At 37.0% G+C, this 15,918-nt stretch overlaps 1 protein-coding gene across 5 annotated transcripts in view; it reads right to left on the bottom strand.

The window, feature by feature from the left end:
* The window catches only part of MACROD2 (mono-ADP ribosylhydrolase 2), an 847,517-nt gene that overhangs the window by 569,977 nt on the left and 261,622 nt on the right, over window positions 1–15,918 (bottom strand). For all 5 annotated transcript variants that reach the window (XM_050973226.1, XM_050973227.1, XM_018918142.3 and 2 more), the window contains exon 5: window positions 14,984–15,100. In XM_050973226.1, the coding sequence (XP_050829183.1) occupies window positions 14,984–15,100 (117 nt within the window). The remainder of the gene's footprint in view (window positions 1–14,983; window positions 15,101–15,918) is intronic.

Here is a 15,918-nt window from a genome sequence, read left to right as displayed (position 1 = left end):
TGACAGCTCAGGCTGCAAGAAATTAATAGCTTCAAAATTATACATCTCTTAACCAACTGTCTTTTTTTCCCAGCTATTCCAGCCTTAATTTCAGCATTCCAGTTTGCATTTCTTTTGTTCAAAATGACATCCCAGAATGTTATTCTTTCCATTGTTTTGTAATTGCACACATGCATTAAACATGTCTGGGAAAGCCCAAAAAAAATGAGAAGAAAAAAAAATTGTAAAATTATTTGACTGTGAAGAAATGCCTGTCCTTCAGAACGATCTGTGCTCATTTATGTAGTTGAGAAATTCCTTTTTTTTAGATTCCCATTGTTTGAAGAGCATGACCATATGCTGTATGAACACACACAGTCAGTGCCATCCACAATATGGAAACAGATTCACACAGACAGCACATTTAACTCAACAGCAGCCATTTTCTAAAATGCACAAGCCAAGGTAAGAAAATCAATCTCTGATGCATAAATATGGATTGTGACACAGCCACAACCTAACCAATTGTTGTTAAATGTCACAAGAAAACTTGCAAACTACATTAAGCTCCCCAAAAGGCTTTACAAGCAAAAATCCTTCATCACCACTTTGTTCAGGTTGCTGAAATGACAACTTCAGAGGGCAAACTGAACTTTTTCTCATAGAAAGTCTGAAACAACAAGCACCATTCTGCCTCTCAAGCAAGAAACTAGATTTTCTTTTAATTGTTCCATTCCTTTCTCTAAGTAGAAAAAGTACACCCTACTATTAGCTTGCTATTGTCAAGTAATCTGAAATGCATAGGGTTGTAAAATTAAAGCCCTCACAAAACTGACATAAGCTTCAAAAATCATTCCACATCACTGGAGGATTCCTACTTCTCTAAGTTTTATTGTTCTCCAGTCTAGTTAATCTTCTGATATGTAATGGTTATTGTTCCATGTATTCTGAAGGCTTATACTTAAGCAGGAATGTGGGAATGGTTGTGTAGGTAACTCCAAAATCAAATCCCATTAGAGAGAAAAAAAAAAAAAGATTGATGCCAAAACTCCTCTCTTACAAAGATAAAATGTAAACGCTCTACAGAAAGTGAAAACAGCTCCTGAGGGAATTGTTAGGAACTGGGCAAAAGAGCAATGCAAACGTTTCATGAGTCAAGTAGGAACTTGAAGGAAGAGAACTGGGAGTGCTTGTGAGAACAGCCCAGCCCAGCCCTGCCAGCACGGGCAGCACCAGAGACACCACTGACCTTGCATGCGCATGGAACGTCAATAAAGTAAAAGGAAATAGATAAAAATCTGTGCCTATAAAGTATATGCCATTTTTATTCCTTAAAGGATTTAATAAATTCCACAAGTCTCCAGGAACATAAAGATAAGCCAGCTGCTCATGAAGGGCAAAGCGCTATCAGTTTTCAAACCAACTCCACGGAGTTTAGGAAGGACTTCAGGGAGAAATGGCATTTAATAACATCTCTTGCTGCTCCTAAAACACAGAGCTGCTTCCTAAATGGGAGCCATAATTTAACCTTCTTCCCTGCAGAACACTGTCCTCAAGAAAACATTTCAAAATGAAGAAGGAAAAGCAATTTACTTGTCCCTTTCTCAGCTTGTTTGTGAGGACTGAATTCTCCATACGCTACCATTAGATTCTGAATGCATTAAGTATGACTGATACTCAGGAAAAAAACAGCAGTTTATATTAATGATCTACCTTAATTTCTATGATTTTCAAAATTTTTAATATAAGAAAATATAAAAATGTTAAGGGCGTTCAGCTGGAAGAGGAAAATTAGAAAGATAAATATAACACAGCCTCTTTAATCCAAACATTTTCTTTAAAATAAATTCCACCTTCAAGCTTCATTTACAATCTCATTTGCACAGAGTTGCCAATCCTGATTAGCCCGAATGAACTCCCTAAACACGAAGGTGAAATCTCCCAGACAGTGATATAGCAGGAGATTAGAACACCTGCAGACATGCAGCGTGCTACAAGAGACTTTCTTTTTACTTGGAATTACCCTCAAATGAATACCTTCAAACATCAATGTACAAAAGAAGGGATCTCACAATCCACAGTTAAACAGAAACTTCGCATTTTAAAGCTAAAGAAATGCATTCTGTTTGAGACCAAAAGCAAGGAGACAAAGAAGTTTCTCCAGCTTTCAAAAACAGTGATCCTTCAAAAAGAGAGAAAAGCATGATTTCTACCAAAGTCTCAAAACACTTTTAACAGGAGCTAGTCCTGAGTGATGCTACAGTAGGCAAGATACAAAAATATTTGCTCAGCCCACCAGTGCAATAAAATTCCCCATGAAGACCCAAAACACAGCCCTCTAGAAAGCCACAATTTCTTTTAAAAAACCCAAACAACTGATATTTTAAAGATATTATGTATCTTGTGAGACTGATTGCAAATGAACACTACGGTTATGAAAGTCAGAAATAAAGAAGGTAAGAAAGAAAGAAAAATAATAAAAAAAAAAATTTCACACCCAGCAAATCTTCACATGCCATCTATTCCAGTTGATTATGGCATTTATTTGGTCAAGTATTCACAAGTTAAAACTCCATGTGTTTAATCATAGTCTGGCCTGTTATAAAGCATTATGTCTTAAGACTTTATTTGATCAGAAGGCAAGCTTAGACTAGTTCTTGCAACTTTGAGAAATTACAGTCAACCATTTCTCAATATCTGATAGGCAGGAAGAAGAAGAAATGAATTTTAAAATGGGTATGGTTTGATAATTGATACACAAGCCATGTTTCAAAAGCTGTGACTGGTGAAAATGAAGGGGGATTCCCTGAATATAGAGAAGAGAGTATGGCACACAGCATACCTCATGTCAGAAAAAAATAGATGCTTAATATCTTTTTAATGCATATATAAAAACAAGGTAACAGATGAATAACAGATGAAGAATAAAATACCCATGAAAACACATAACAATAATACTGAGAAATCACCACTTGAAGTGACTGCACAAGAAAGTGCTGGAAAGAGGAAGAAAAGCTTGAAGTAGAAAAATGCAGAGGTAGAAGGAGGATGATATACTTTCCAGGAGCAGCATGTAAAGAAGAAACCATAATTAAATGTACACTGTAATTGTATGGCTGCCATTTCACCAGTTTTTGCCAGCTAAAGGTGCAACATATACTGGATGCTGGGGTTGGAGCCAAATCACAGTTCCTGATGTTGAGCATCCAGATACTGCAAGCCAACACAGGTGCTTGTTTGATTTAAAACACTGGCAGGTAAATACATTGTTATCCCAACAGCACATCCTTGTTACAATTTCTCCAATCATACATATAATAATTCAAATTAGCATTGTCACAGGTTTGTATTAAGGAGGGCCTGAAGGTAATAGCTGAAAGCAAAGCCCTCTTTTAAAGAAAAACATTGAATTCCTCTGCCATAGGCTGGGACATATGTTTGACTGGTTAGATAACATGGAAAAGTGAGGAAAGTGTGGGAGGGGAACAAACATGTGTTTTGCACATGAGGCTAAAAGGGACACTACCTTGGAAGTGTTTATTTCAGGGCTCAGTGCAATCAGCTCTGCCTAAAGCTCTCCCAGGTTTGAAGACACTGAATTCACTCCCTAAAAAACTACACAGATTAGGAAGCCATTCATTCACCCTACAGGGGTACATCAAAATCCTGGACAGCTGAAAAAACACAAGACAGGGACTTACCACACCTGTATCTAATATGAAGCACCATTTATTTAATAAAATAGGATTCTTAGAAGGAAGCAGATTAGATAATGAGTTAGAGCAATTGATTATGCAGTTCTGATTCAAGTCCAACACAGGAGTGACAGAAAATTATTACCAGATTATGCCAGCTCAGTGGATTACTCAAACTGCTCTAACACCCTCAGTTTGTCCTCACTGGGTATCACTTCCATACAAAGTCGCTTCCACAGTTGGAATTAATTCAAAGAATACCTTTACAACACAGAATATTCCAAAAATTGAATGTTCCTTTCTCACTAAAAAAGAGTCAGACTAATCAGATTTAGAAACTTTCTCCTTCCCATGGCTGTCATGCCAGTCCATGTGTCTGTCTAGTGTAGCTTACACAGAGGGGTATTGTTTAATTTTAAACAAGCACTTAAATTCTTCATCCCTGCAGGAAGGAGGGTGACTCTGAGCAGTTTGGGAGGAGCAGTGGAACGAGCTCTGAAGCTACAATTTCTTCATGTGCTACAGCCAAACACAACACACCAAGCAGCATCACAACATGTGAAAAAGGCCAGAGCCTCCAGCCCTTTTGTAGAGGAGGTGAGGGTTTGTTCCACCTTAGAGGATTTCCTTTCAGAAATGCTGTGTCTGCCATACAGGGGATTTACTCATTCATGTTTACTCATTTCTGATTCATGATCACTGGGCCTCTAGAATATTGTGCTAAAAAAAAAAAAGAAGACAAAAGAAGTCCTTTCTCATTTTCAGCCTCACCCTCTGTCTATGATCACAAGGGATTCTCTGACCCATGAACTAAATTCTCTTTTTGACACAACCAGCTGGTAGGAAAGCTAAATAAAGCATTGTTTCAAATCAACAACAAAGAGATGTAACCAAAACAAAAAAAAAAAAGGAAATCTTCCTGTGGTTTTAGAGATCTTGAAGAGTAACAAGTTACATTAACTGGAAAAAGTAGACAGAGCCCCAGATATTCCAACTGAAAAATTAAAGTTCCATAGAGAAAGAAGACTCATGGATGTGTAGGTGCAAAAGGACATCCATGTGTCTGAAAGACTCAGGAACCTCCATCGGGGACCTTCTGCCTCTTCTTTGATGCCTCTGAATTCCCCATGGTGGGAACCCCATTTAACACAAGTTCTCTTTACTTCTAACCTAATTATTCCCAAGCTAACATGGTGATAAGTCCTTAAGCAAGACAGGTAATAAACATTCTTTAGCAATAAATCACACCAAGAGGGGAGGTTTTATATGCTGTAAAAAACAAGCACATAGCAGGGATCTGGCAGTTCTGGAGCCTTATAGCCTTCCTTTGGCTAGGGCCAAACATTCAAAGGCAAAACTACCTCTCAGAAATTGGCTTTCTTTGCAAAGTGTAAGATTGTGATCTGCAGTGACTTGTTTTCCATATTTGTTTTGTTCAGCTCTCTAAAGTGAAAGAAATCCAACAATATCTATGGCTTCCCAGTCAATTTTGCACTAACTTCACTTCCAGCTTCTAATGAATAGGGCTGTATTGCAACAAACTAATTTGAAATCAAGTCTTCCCTGGGACCATTTCTGCTTCATTTTGTGGAAAAAAAGAAAGTTGATTTAAACAAGATTACACCTCTGACAGGATTACACCTGACATAAATGCAATCTTTTATTTGAGTGAATTGTGATTGTCAAACCTGCAGGTCTTCAGATAATGAATTTTTACATTACATTTTACATTTACAAACTGCAGGCTTTTAATAATGTATTACATTACATTATTTTGTGTCCATGACGCCTCTCAGAGTCTCAAGGGTTTTTTTCCCCCCCTCTCTGTGTTACATATAAACACATGTGGAGCTTCCCCAATTCTGTTGGAGGATTAAAATTGAATAATGCAGCTGTTAAAACAAAAATGCTTCAATAGGAACTGTTGTGATCATGGGTACTTTGAACAGTTTATAGTCATGTCTTGATGACCTGCTGTTTACAGTCCATGAGACATTTAAACAATATTCTTATTGTACTCCTACTTTCTCAAAACCAGCCCACGTGTTTTAATTATAATGAAAACATTGTATAAAATTATATTGAAAGTGTAGTGAGAAAGTTACAAAAAAACCCCAAAAAACAAGTGATTCAGACAGACATAGCTATAACCAGATATCAAAGGGGTTATTTTTAGAGTTGCAAAGCATTGTACATTTATGTATTTATGTATTTATTTCTTTATAAGCCTTGGAAAGCCACCAGCTATTTTTATTGAAAAACTAAATAGGAAGCATACTTAGAGTGCAGCAATGCTCCAACACATTGTCATGTTAAAATATGAAGATTGTCAGACATTTCTCTGTCCATCTCTCTGACATATCACTAGGAAATATGAGAATTCAGACCACTGTGTTAAAGGAAATTCAGTATAACTCACTTTCCCAAGGAGCCAGAAGAGAGATTCATATCATGACAAATAGCTAAGCAAGAGTATGTAATAAGATGTAATTCAAAGTTGGTGACAGTTGTTTAATTAATAATTTCTTCTAGCTTCTCACTGCATAAATTATATGATACAAATTATACTCACCAACAAACCAACACATGGGCAGAAACAGGCATAAAAAGTTTATTTTGGGAGTATTAGATCTTTCATGAATGCAGTTTCCTCCTAAAGCTACTCCTGGAACTATTATCAGTCTCTTGGAGTACTGATGAGTCTTTGAAGTCACAGTTTGGGTTTTCTGTTAACATTTAAATACATCCAGCAAAGTCAAAATCCCAGGTCAGTGTGACTGCTGTGCCCTGCAGATGATGGATTCCAAAGCTCCTCTGTACCCCCAGCAGTGAAACTTCAGTCCAAGTCCAGCAAGCTGAGAACCCTGTGCTGCAATCATTAAACACCTCTCCAAGCAGTCTGTAAATAGCCAAGAATGAGCCACATCCAGAATCTATTTTTTCTTACCAGCTAATAATCTAGAAGATATTGCCATCTACTCACAGGGGAATGAATGGTACAACACTTGCAAGCCATGCAATGGTGTAAATAATCTGCAATCCTGACCAGCTTGCACAGAGCTACAGAAATGCAGTAGTGTAAATGTGTCCCTTCCATCACTTGCTTTGGCTTTTTTATGTTTGAAAAAGATAAAAAAAAATCACCGATGGCAACTCAAGAATCTTCATGAACATCATCAAAAACTCACAAATACCAAAAAAGGAAGAAATTAATCTGAGAATTAAAAGAAATGAAAAACATCCCTAGTGAATGGTCTTCAAATTGCCTGAACACAAAAACTTAAAGAAAAAAATCTGTGTGAATGCAGTGTTAACAAAAGAGGGATGCTATCAGAAACTAAAAGAGGGAACAAATTTCTAGTGCTGAACAGCAACAACAAAAATCCACGTGAATTTCATCCCCATACTTGAAGGCAAAACATCCTCAGTGATGTTCTCTTCTCACCAGCAGTGAAACAGCATCTTCAATATATAAAATAATACCAATTTTACTTCTTATTACTAATCAGTAATTTAGATTCCTTCCTACAGCAATTAAAACATTATTTATACCCTATAGTGTCACACCTGCTGTTTTCTTCCTAAAGAGAAATGTTTCAAATGCTTGGCCTTAGGTTTCACCAAAAAAACCCCACAGATACCAAGATCAAAACATTGTTACAAGGAACAGCCTCAAAATTCCTCTGCTGAGGGAAACAAAGATCTTTTAAAAATGATTTTGCATAACCTTCTCATCCCATCTACTTTAGCCTGGTCTAAAGCAATTACATTACAGATGAAGAACTCACCAAACAGTCCTGCTTTTTGTCTGTATTATTCCTTCAAAATATAATCAGGAAAAAACCAACACCAAATTAGCAACTTTAAACCTCAACTGCAAGGTTTGTGGATAAGTGAAGGAGAACTCCAAAAAAATCACAGCACCTTTCAGATTCATATTATTCCTTCTGCTTTATTTCAAAATAGTAGAAAGAAAATCTTTATTTATTACTTATGATCTGATTACTTCCATTTGCAAATAATTTGTCATATTTTTGGCTGGGTAATGTGCAGTTTCAGCACAAAAAGGAACCCTATTCTTTGCTTTCAAGAAACAAAATTAGGCTGCACTGTTTTTAAAACATTCCAGCTACAATCACATAATTATTAATAATCTGAAGGAATGATATGAAGGTAATGACCTCTGAGGGGCTCCAATTTTAAACCTTTTTGCTACTCCAGGGAAATAGAGGATCAGCAGTTAGTGCTCTGATTTGAGCCTCAGGCCAGTGCCAACACACTTTATAAGCTTAATCCAGGTTTGGGAGACAGGCTGCATATTTTTCAGAGACTAAACCAGCATAAATCACAAAGTGCCAACACACTATGAGGTTAATGTTGTGTTTTACTACAGTAAGCAATTTCTATCACCATTTAAAATGAGACAAGCAAAATTCAGGCAGACAAAATCTCATGCATCAAAGATTAATTTTCAAGTACTGAGCACTGGCTTTGGCTACTGAGAGAACATATTAGAGTGGAAGCAGCAACCACTGCACTTAAAGGAGTATAAATATCTCCATTCTAACCCCTTCTCCTTGTCAGCTCACTGTAGTGATGGGAATTTTGTTTATTTTTCATGCAGTAGACTTCTCCATCTTTTTATTATTATTTGAGTAAAAAGGACCAAGTATATCCAAGTATGGAGGAAATAAAATATATTAGCCTTAAGGGGCACAACACCCTTCTCCAGTGCCAACATACCTGAGGAATGACTCCACACCACCAGTGTGGAAAGGCATATTCCAGCAAATTATTTTGCACCTAATTAGGAGACATTTTAAATAGTACCTTGCACATAAATTAAGCACTAGGAAAGTGTTTACACCTTGTAACTCACTCTCTGTTCCATCAAGGGGGTTTCCAGACAGTGCTGGATGCTCATGCCAAGCAACTGTGATAAACACTGCAGGCTGCTGTCCCCAAAACACCACCTTGCAAACTCAGTTCTGTGACTGCTTCCAGTAACACTGAAACTCAGACCTTGGCAGTAAATGCAGCTGTCCAGAATTAGAGAAGCAAAGCCAGGGAGGGAAACTCATGGCCTCAGGTTTCTACTGCCTGCTCTTACAACAAATTAACACACATGTTGTATTTTTGCCAATGGTGGACCCAATTACTGAGGAAATGGCTCAGGGCTCCTCTAAAACTTCTCAGTGCCCACTTCTGTCCTGGAGCTCAGTGTTCAGTGCCCAGACTACAGCAAGCAATGCCCAGAAGAGGAGGATTTAGATTTAGCAGTGAGGATCGATAGTAAAACATTTCCTTTAGCCACAACACATACATTTGTAACCAAACAATTAGATGTGAAAGGACAGCTTCCAGCAGAGCATGCCATGAGTTAACCACAGCATGACACTGCAGAGAGCACTGACAAACACACACTTGGGTCCATTCACAAATTAAATTTTAAAGAATCTGTCCATTAAAAAAAATGTCTGTGAGCTAGGCTCAACTCCAAGGACAAAGACTGTACACTCTTGTGATGGAGGATTCTTGCTGATTCATAACCTCTGGTAGCTACAGCACTTGTCCCCTTTATTCCCAAACTGATGACAGAGCCTGCACAGACTTGGAAGAAAAGGAGATGTTTAGCTGAAGTAAATAAATTCATTTCCCATCATCCCCAGGAGTCCTAACTTCTCCTTTTCATAGGTGTGTGGGGGTTTACATAAGGAGGAGACAAGCCATACAGCTTTACAATAAACCCTCTCTAAAATCTAAGGAGGTTTCAGGACCAAATTCATTAATACTTCCCTTCCAACACATTGACAGTATAGGCATGTGTGTGAGTGTTCATGGTGAATACAGCAGGTCATTAAGATGACTGGAGGCAATTAGATCAAATTAAAACACAATAAAGACATGACTTCACTTACTTTCAAAATAGTCTTAAAATACATAATATGATCTTATTAAAAAAACCTTTGTAACCCAGAAACCACTCAGAAGAAAAACAAAAATATGTGGTAAGTGGTTTTGTTAGCTATAAAGAAACCCTTTCCCAAAGGAAACTGAAAAAGAAAAATATCTCTCAAGAAAAAAGGGTCTCGGACCTTTGATTAGCATTAACTTGCTTTGCTTAATTTTCAATTTGGTTTTTAATGTATCAGCAATGATAATGATTTAAAGGGTGGGAAAGAGCTGCTGCAGCTCAGTGCTGCTGCAGGAAATCCTGTATTTCTCCAGCTATGTATTGCCTTCTCAGGAGGTGTCATGCAGTTTGGGCACATGGCTGACAACAATGTCAGGCTACTCAACTAAGATAAAGAGTAGAAATACATCCCTGCTGGAAAACTATCATAACTTTCATGAGTTTATATGATATTAATGATTGTGTCACCTTAGGCTGTACCTTTTTAACTGAAATGTCATCAAAATGCCATCAATTATGCATCAATTGTGGGAGAAGATCAAGAATTTTGACCAACTGAGCATTAGTAGCCAATCTTCTAATCAGTCTTCTCTAAGCAATCATGTCTTGTCCATTTATTGATCACTTTTACACCTTCCTAATTTCCAGACATATTTTTCAATTTCAAAAGGCTCACCTTTTACCAGAATAAATAGCAAGGTAGCAAACTGATCAACCATCAGAACCATGCAGAGGAAAGCAACTTTTCAAGCCTCACATATCAGAAATTTAGAATCATTTGAAACAAAACAAGCATTGTTTTAGAAACAAGGTAATTAAAAGTAAGTAAACAAATTTCTTTGTAGAATCCTGGAAATCTGAAAAATATCCTTGAACATTATGCCCCATGCTTCCAACTGGTCAGTTTTGTAGTGCAGTAGAGTTTTGGAGTTCCATTTTTGCATAAATCAACCTTTTAATTACAGCTCTGCAACTGATCTCTGAGAAAATTAGGAGATTTAAAAATCAGTACCAATACAGCCTTACTTGAAAATAATACCCTGCAAATATTCATCTTTTAAAGACTGGAAATTATGCCTACATAACAGCAGCACACTTTTTAATCTCTACTTTTTAATCTCCACTTCTTAATCTGATTAAACAAATTTCAAAGATGATTTCTCCTACTGTGTTTAATACTAACACTTCTCCTAACTACTTATTTCACAGCAGGAACTGTCTCTGAGAGCACATTCACATTATTACTCCAGGCTGATCTTGGACCAAAAGACTTCCTATATATGCTATTTACTCAGGGACTGTGCTTAAAGTACTAAAAATGTCAAGCAAACAGAAAAAAAATTTCTAAATATTATAGATTTATTATGAACATAAACCATTGTATTAGAAACTGCCTAGCAAGGTGTCTCCACCAAAAGTTCTCCTTTTAGATTTACTGATGGTTGGTTCAATCCCATATTAGAGGCTGTAAGATTTTATTTTCCTAGATTTAGGAGTTTTACTGGCAGACATTTTTCAGAAAAAGAATGAAATTGTTACTAGACTTGGCAACAATAGGAGAAAAGTTAGTTTGGGGATCCTTTCCTGTCTAGGTCAGGGTACCCCATGCCTGTGCTGGTTTTCAATTGGTTTTAGGCCTGTTAAATACCAGGCAGAATGGGACTCTAATTTCTTATGTGTCCTGACAGGGTTTTTTTTTACAGTGAACCTCTGCAGCAGATAACAATCCACAAAGCTGTTATGGACCCCTCGTTCCAGCCATAAACACAATTTACATCTAGACCATTTTCTGCCAGTAGAGCCAACTGAGACTATTAATCAAATGAGAAAGAAAACAAGCATTAGTAGAGCTTTAAACAGATACTGTTCATCTGTTATTTAAAGCATGTCAGTATCAGAGTACTGCTCAATGTTTGAAGATCAGCTGTACAATATTTAGAATGAACTGTTCTTTAAAAGGAACAACAATATGAAGTACAGAAGTTCAATAATTGATGATCAGTCTGGGACAGCTTTAAAGGAAACAACCTCAGAGCAGAAGGCACTGCCTTCTTCAGCCCTCCAGAGCACTGTGGAAACTTGGGTGCCTGCATAGGTGTTTGCTGACAAACAACAATAGATGACATCAACCAAATGATGGATTCAGCAAATAACTTGGTTGGCATTTGGGGGGGCTTTGTGTAGGCTTTTTGCAGCAAAGGAGGCAGATGGTGATTACACTGATTTCTGTAAAACTGTACTGAATGTTACATTAACTGGTAATTAGAAAACTCAGTTTGACTTACTTTCTATTTTCAAACAGAATACTTTTTGGCATAAAAAAGGTGTATATCTTGAAAAGTTCATAAAGAAACATCTCCAGGCCACAGATATGGTAAACTTGGTCTGTTCATAGTATTACAATAATGAGCTGAGGAAAATGATGAACTATTGTATTTATTCTCTCTCTGAGCATTTGCTGTTACTTGTGTACTTCACAAACTGATTTCTGACTCAGATGCACCAAGAACAAATCACAGAAAGGCAGCCTATACACTAAATATTTGCATTTTTCAGTCAGATATTATTTTTTCAATTTTTCCACTATGGAGAAGTTATTTGTCAGACCTGTTCTTGTTTAACCTAAGTAAATATAGCAAAGTACTCAATAAAAATACAATAGATCATAAAGGAGATGGCCAGAGTGGTTTTTATTTACCAACTACAACCTTCCTAACAAAGCAAACCTTCCCTTAAGTGCCAAGCTTAATCCCAGCTTCCTCCAAGTCATTTATAAAATAAAGCAATATGCTGCATGATTTTTGAACACTAAACCTTTTTTACTGTGGAGTCCTTGCTGAAGCCCAAGTCCTGCATCAGGCAGCACACACAGGCTGCTGCATCCCAGAGCAGCTTTGCTGAATTCAGCAAACTGTTTCCAAGCAAAGCATTTCAGAATCAAGAACTTGAAATGGGAAAATCCCAGGGGTAGGAAACAAAATTGTAACATTTTAGCATTCTGTTAAATAACAAAAAAAAAACCCAACCAAACACAACAACTCATCACGCTAAGAAATTCATTTTACATTTACTATAATTGTTTGTCCAACTACAGTCACAAGAAAAACAGACAATAGAATAAATCATTCACAACTCAAAAAAGTGTTAACTGATTATTGCAGTTGCTCCCCTATCCACAAACAGATCAATAAAAAGCAAACTGCTTGAGAAGTTGGAAGTTAGCAGTCAACCATAACCTTCAGCAAATTGCTGGCACACAACCTTGCCTTGCAGATCTGCATGGGAGAGTCTGGACCTCCTTTCATAGCACTGCTTTCCTCAGGAAAGTCAAATGCAAAATAGTTCCCACAGTAAAAATGTCATACTATTAAGACAAAGTGATAGAGAGTGACAAAAGATATCCAGTAGCTTTATAGCTCTCTAAAATATGAAACCAGTCTTGACTGCTTGCTCACTTTCAGATGAATGGTGTAAAAGGTACAATAATTTAATGAGCCCACAAACTAAAGCTTATAGAGGCAAAAGTAAAAGAAAACAACAGTTGGCAAGAACACAAATACATTTTTCAGGAAAAAAATTAAGAAATCAAGAGTTTTAAATTCTCAGCCTCTGCATGAAAATTGTATGTTTCCCTCCCTGTGCCTGTTGATGTTAAAGGTATCCTTTCCCCTTCTCATGTTGATGCGTAATCACATACAAGTAGACATGGCTTTGATGCTATTTCAATTTCCAACAATAGTGATTAAGAAGAATATTGGCTTTTCCCCATGCCTGGTTACAGGTTTTATTTCCAACTTCAAGTGATAATGGGTTTTCTGATTGTTTTGTTTATTGTTCCTACACAAAGAACTAAGATTTTCCTATAGCCTTCAAACAGGAACCCGTTTTTCAAACCTAACTTAAGCAGCCCCTTGAACTGCTGCAAGATTTAAAGGGAGGTCACACCTCAGACATGACCCTTCCTCTTTCTAACACACATATCAGTGTCCTTGATACTTTGTATTTCATTTCTATCACTAAAATACATGGGAGGAATAATGCACCTGCTGAGGAGCAGCTTTCCTGCCCCTCCAGAGATACTTTTTGGTTAAAGGGGAAGAATTAGACACCAACCAGAAGAGTCAATTCTGATGTGTCATCCAACAATCCCTTTTATGGGAATCCAGTCATGATCTGAGCCACACACAAACCCAAGCTAGCTACCACATTGCATCTTCCTCAACAATTACCCTGACCTCTAGTCAAATTAGCCTTTCATAAATGACCATTACCATGCGGTAAAACTACATACAAAATACAGCAAAATTTTCCCACACACAGAAATTACCACTGTCGAGGAAAAACCTGGAAGCTCATAGAAAGAGCAAAAAATAGAAAGAGCATCATAGAAAGAGCAAAAAAATGACTGGGAAAACAATTTTCATATTTCCCTAAGACATTAAGGACTTCAGGAGCCTAGAGAGATACCTGCTACTGCAGCCAGCATTTGATTTTACATGATGGTTAAGAGAGATCTAGATATTACTGAATGAGACGTTCCTGCTGCAGCCTGCATTTCCCAAGTAAATGGAAAAAAAAAAAAAAGGAGAGTTGAATTCTAGTTATATGAAGTCTTCAATGCTTTCTTGTATTTGTGTCTTCATGTCTTAATGTACTATTCTGTAAGATCCTAATTTGCCAAGATTTGCTACTTTTTATTCTCATGTAACGGATTGGCCGACCAACGTGCTGTGAAAATGTTAGTGTTCTGCAAGACAAGCTCAACATCTACACAACCCAGTCCAATAACCATCTTCCTGCTTGAAATAGGAGGGAAATTTCTGACAATCCCACTTTCAAGGTGCAAAAACCTTCCAGCACTGAGCTGCGCTCTGCCGAAAGCTAAAGTGTGACAGATGCCTTCGCAGTAATTGCCAATCAGACACTACACAGCAGCTGAAGACACAATACATCACTTTGATCTCCTGGGCCCTCAAAGTATTCACAATCAAGGAATCAGCATGAAGAACATCAAATATGCAACATTTCAAAAAACTGTCTCCGCGGAACTTAAATATGATAATGTATATTTTGTTCATATTTCATAAAGCATTTCCAATCCTTTATTATGCATATGAAAGGATAGGTTCTAGCTTGCAAAAAAAAAAAAAAAAAACCATGAAAGATGCTTTATATTTTAGAGACATGTAAGTTTTCATTGCATAACATAGGTGAAATAATCATTTAGAAAAGCCTGAATTGCTTTGAGGGGAAGACATTATTACAGAACACGCTTAATTAAGTCCCACTGCTAATTGTGTAAAATGAATACCCCGTTGAATTAGACTGCAGGGAAATGAACCATGCACACCAGCAACACGTGCTGGGAACAAGAACAGAGAAAGGCTTGACTTACATTTTGCAGGTAGGTCGTATCCACAGGTAATTTTGGCCTGTCCAGTCTCACAGCCACTCAGGTTGCGACACTCAGCAACCAAGCAGGGCCCAGCAGCTCGGTGTATGCAGCCATCCACTACAAAACAAACCCAGAACTTATTAAAAGCCACTTTTTATGTTGCCTTTACTCATGGTCATAAACATTTACTGCCCATTTTTACACCCACATCCCAGACCAATTGATCTGTAAGTTGATACCTAAATACATACATTTTTTTCTTTTGATAGAATTAGTCAGTGAGTTTTGCAAAAGCATAATGTTTAGCCAACTAATGCTAATTTATAAGCAAACATCCAGAAAATGCAAAGTAGAATAAAAGTTTCAGTATTAGAAAAGAATCTTACTGAAGGCTCTAAGAAATTCTCACAACAAATTATGAAAAGAATTTGATCCCCCATCTAAATGCCAAAGTCTCTTTTACAACATATCTCTGATACTTCTACAATTGTGCAGGTCATTTAATGTCACCATGCTACTAATGCCTTATGTAAAAATTCCAAGAAATAATGCTTATTGTTTTGAAATATAAAAAGTACCTATTTCTGAGCTTTTTAAATTTTTCAGTTTTTAAAAATTTTGTGGTATTCATGCAATAGTTTGCAGTTAATTAAAAAATAATTACTAAAGGTTGCAATTGCAGCTAAGTATGCAAGAAAATTTGTAGAGTGCATAGATCTTATTACCCTCAGGAGCCAGCAAAAGAATAAAACAAGGCTGCTGGCACAGCAATTCTGCCCTCTCAACATGCAATCCAAGAAATCATTTAGTGTAATTATAGCAAAAAGTTTGAGAAAAAGGATAGAAAATAATAAAGGAAGTGGTGTATGCACAAACATATTCACTAGAGTAAAACCCTAATTCAGCAGCAGCTATGGAGTTCAACTAGGAGAAAT

This window comes from Serinus canaria, chromosome 3, assembly GCF_022539315.1.
Source record: "Serinus canaria isolate serCan28SL12 chromosome 3, serCan2020, whole genome shotgun sequence".
Taxonomy (NCBI): Eukaryota; Metazoa; Chordata; class Aves; order Passeriformes; family Fringillidae; genus Serinus; species Serinus canaria.
Note: the sequence above shows the minus strand (reverse complement) of the source record. Positions and strands in the feature narration are given on the sequence as shown.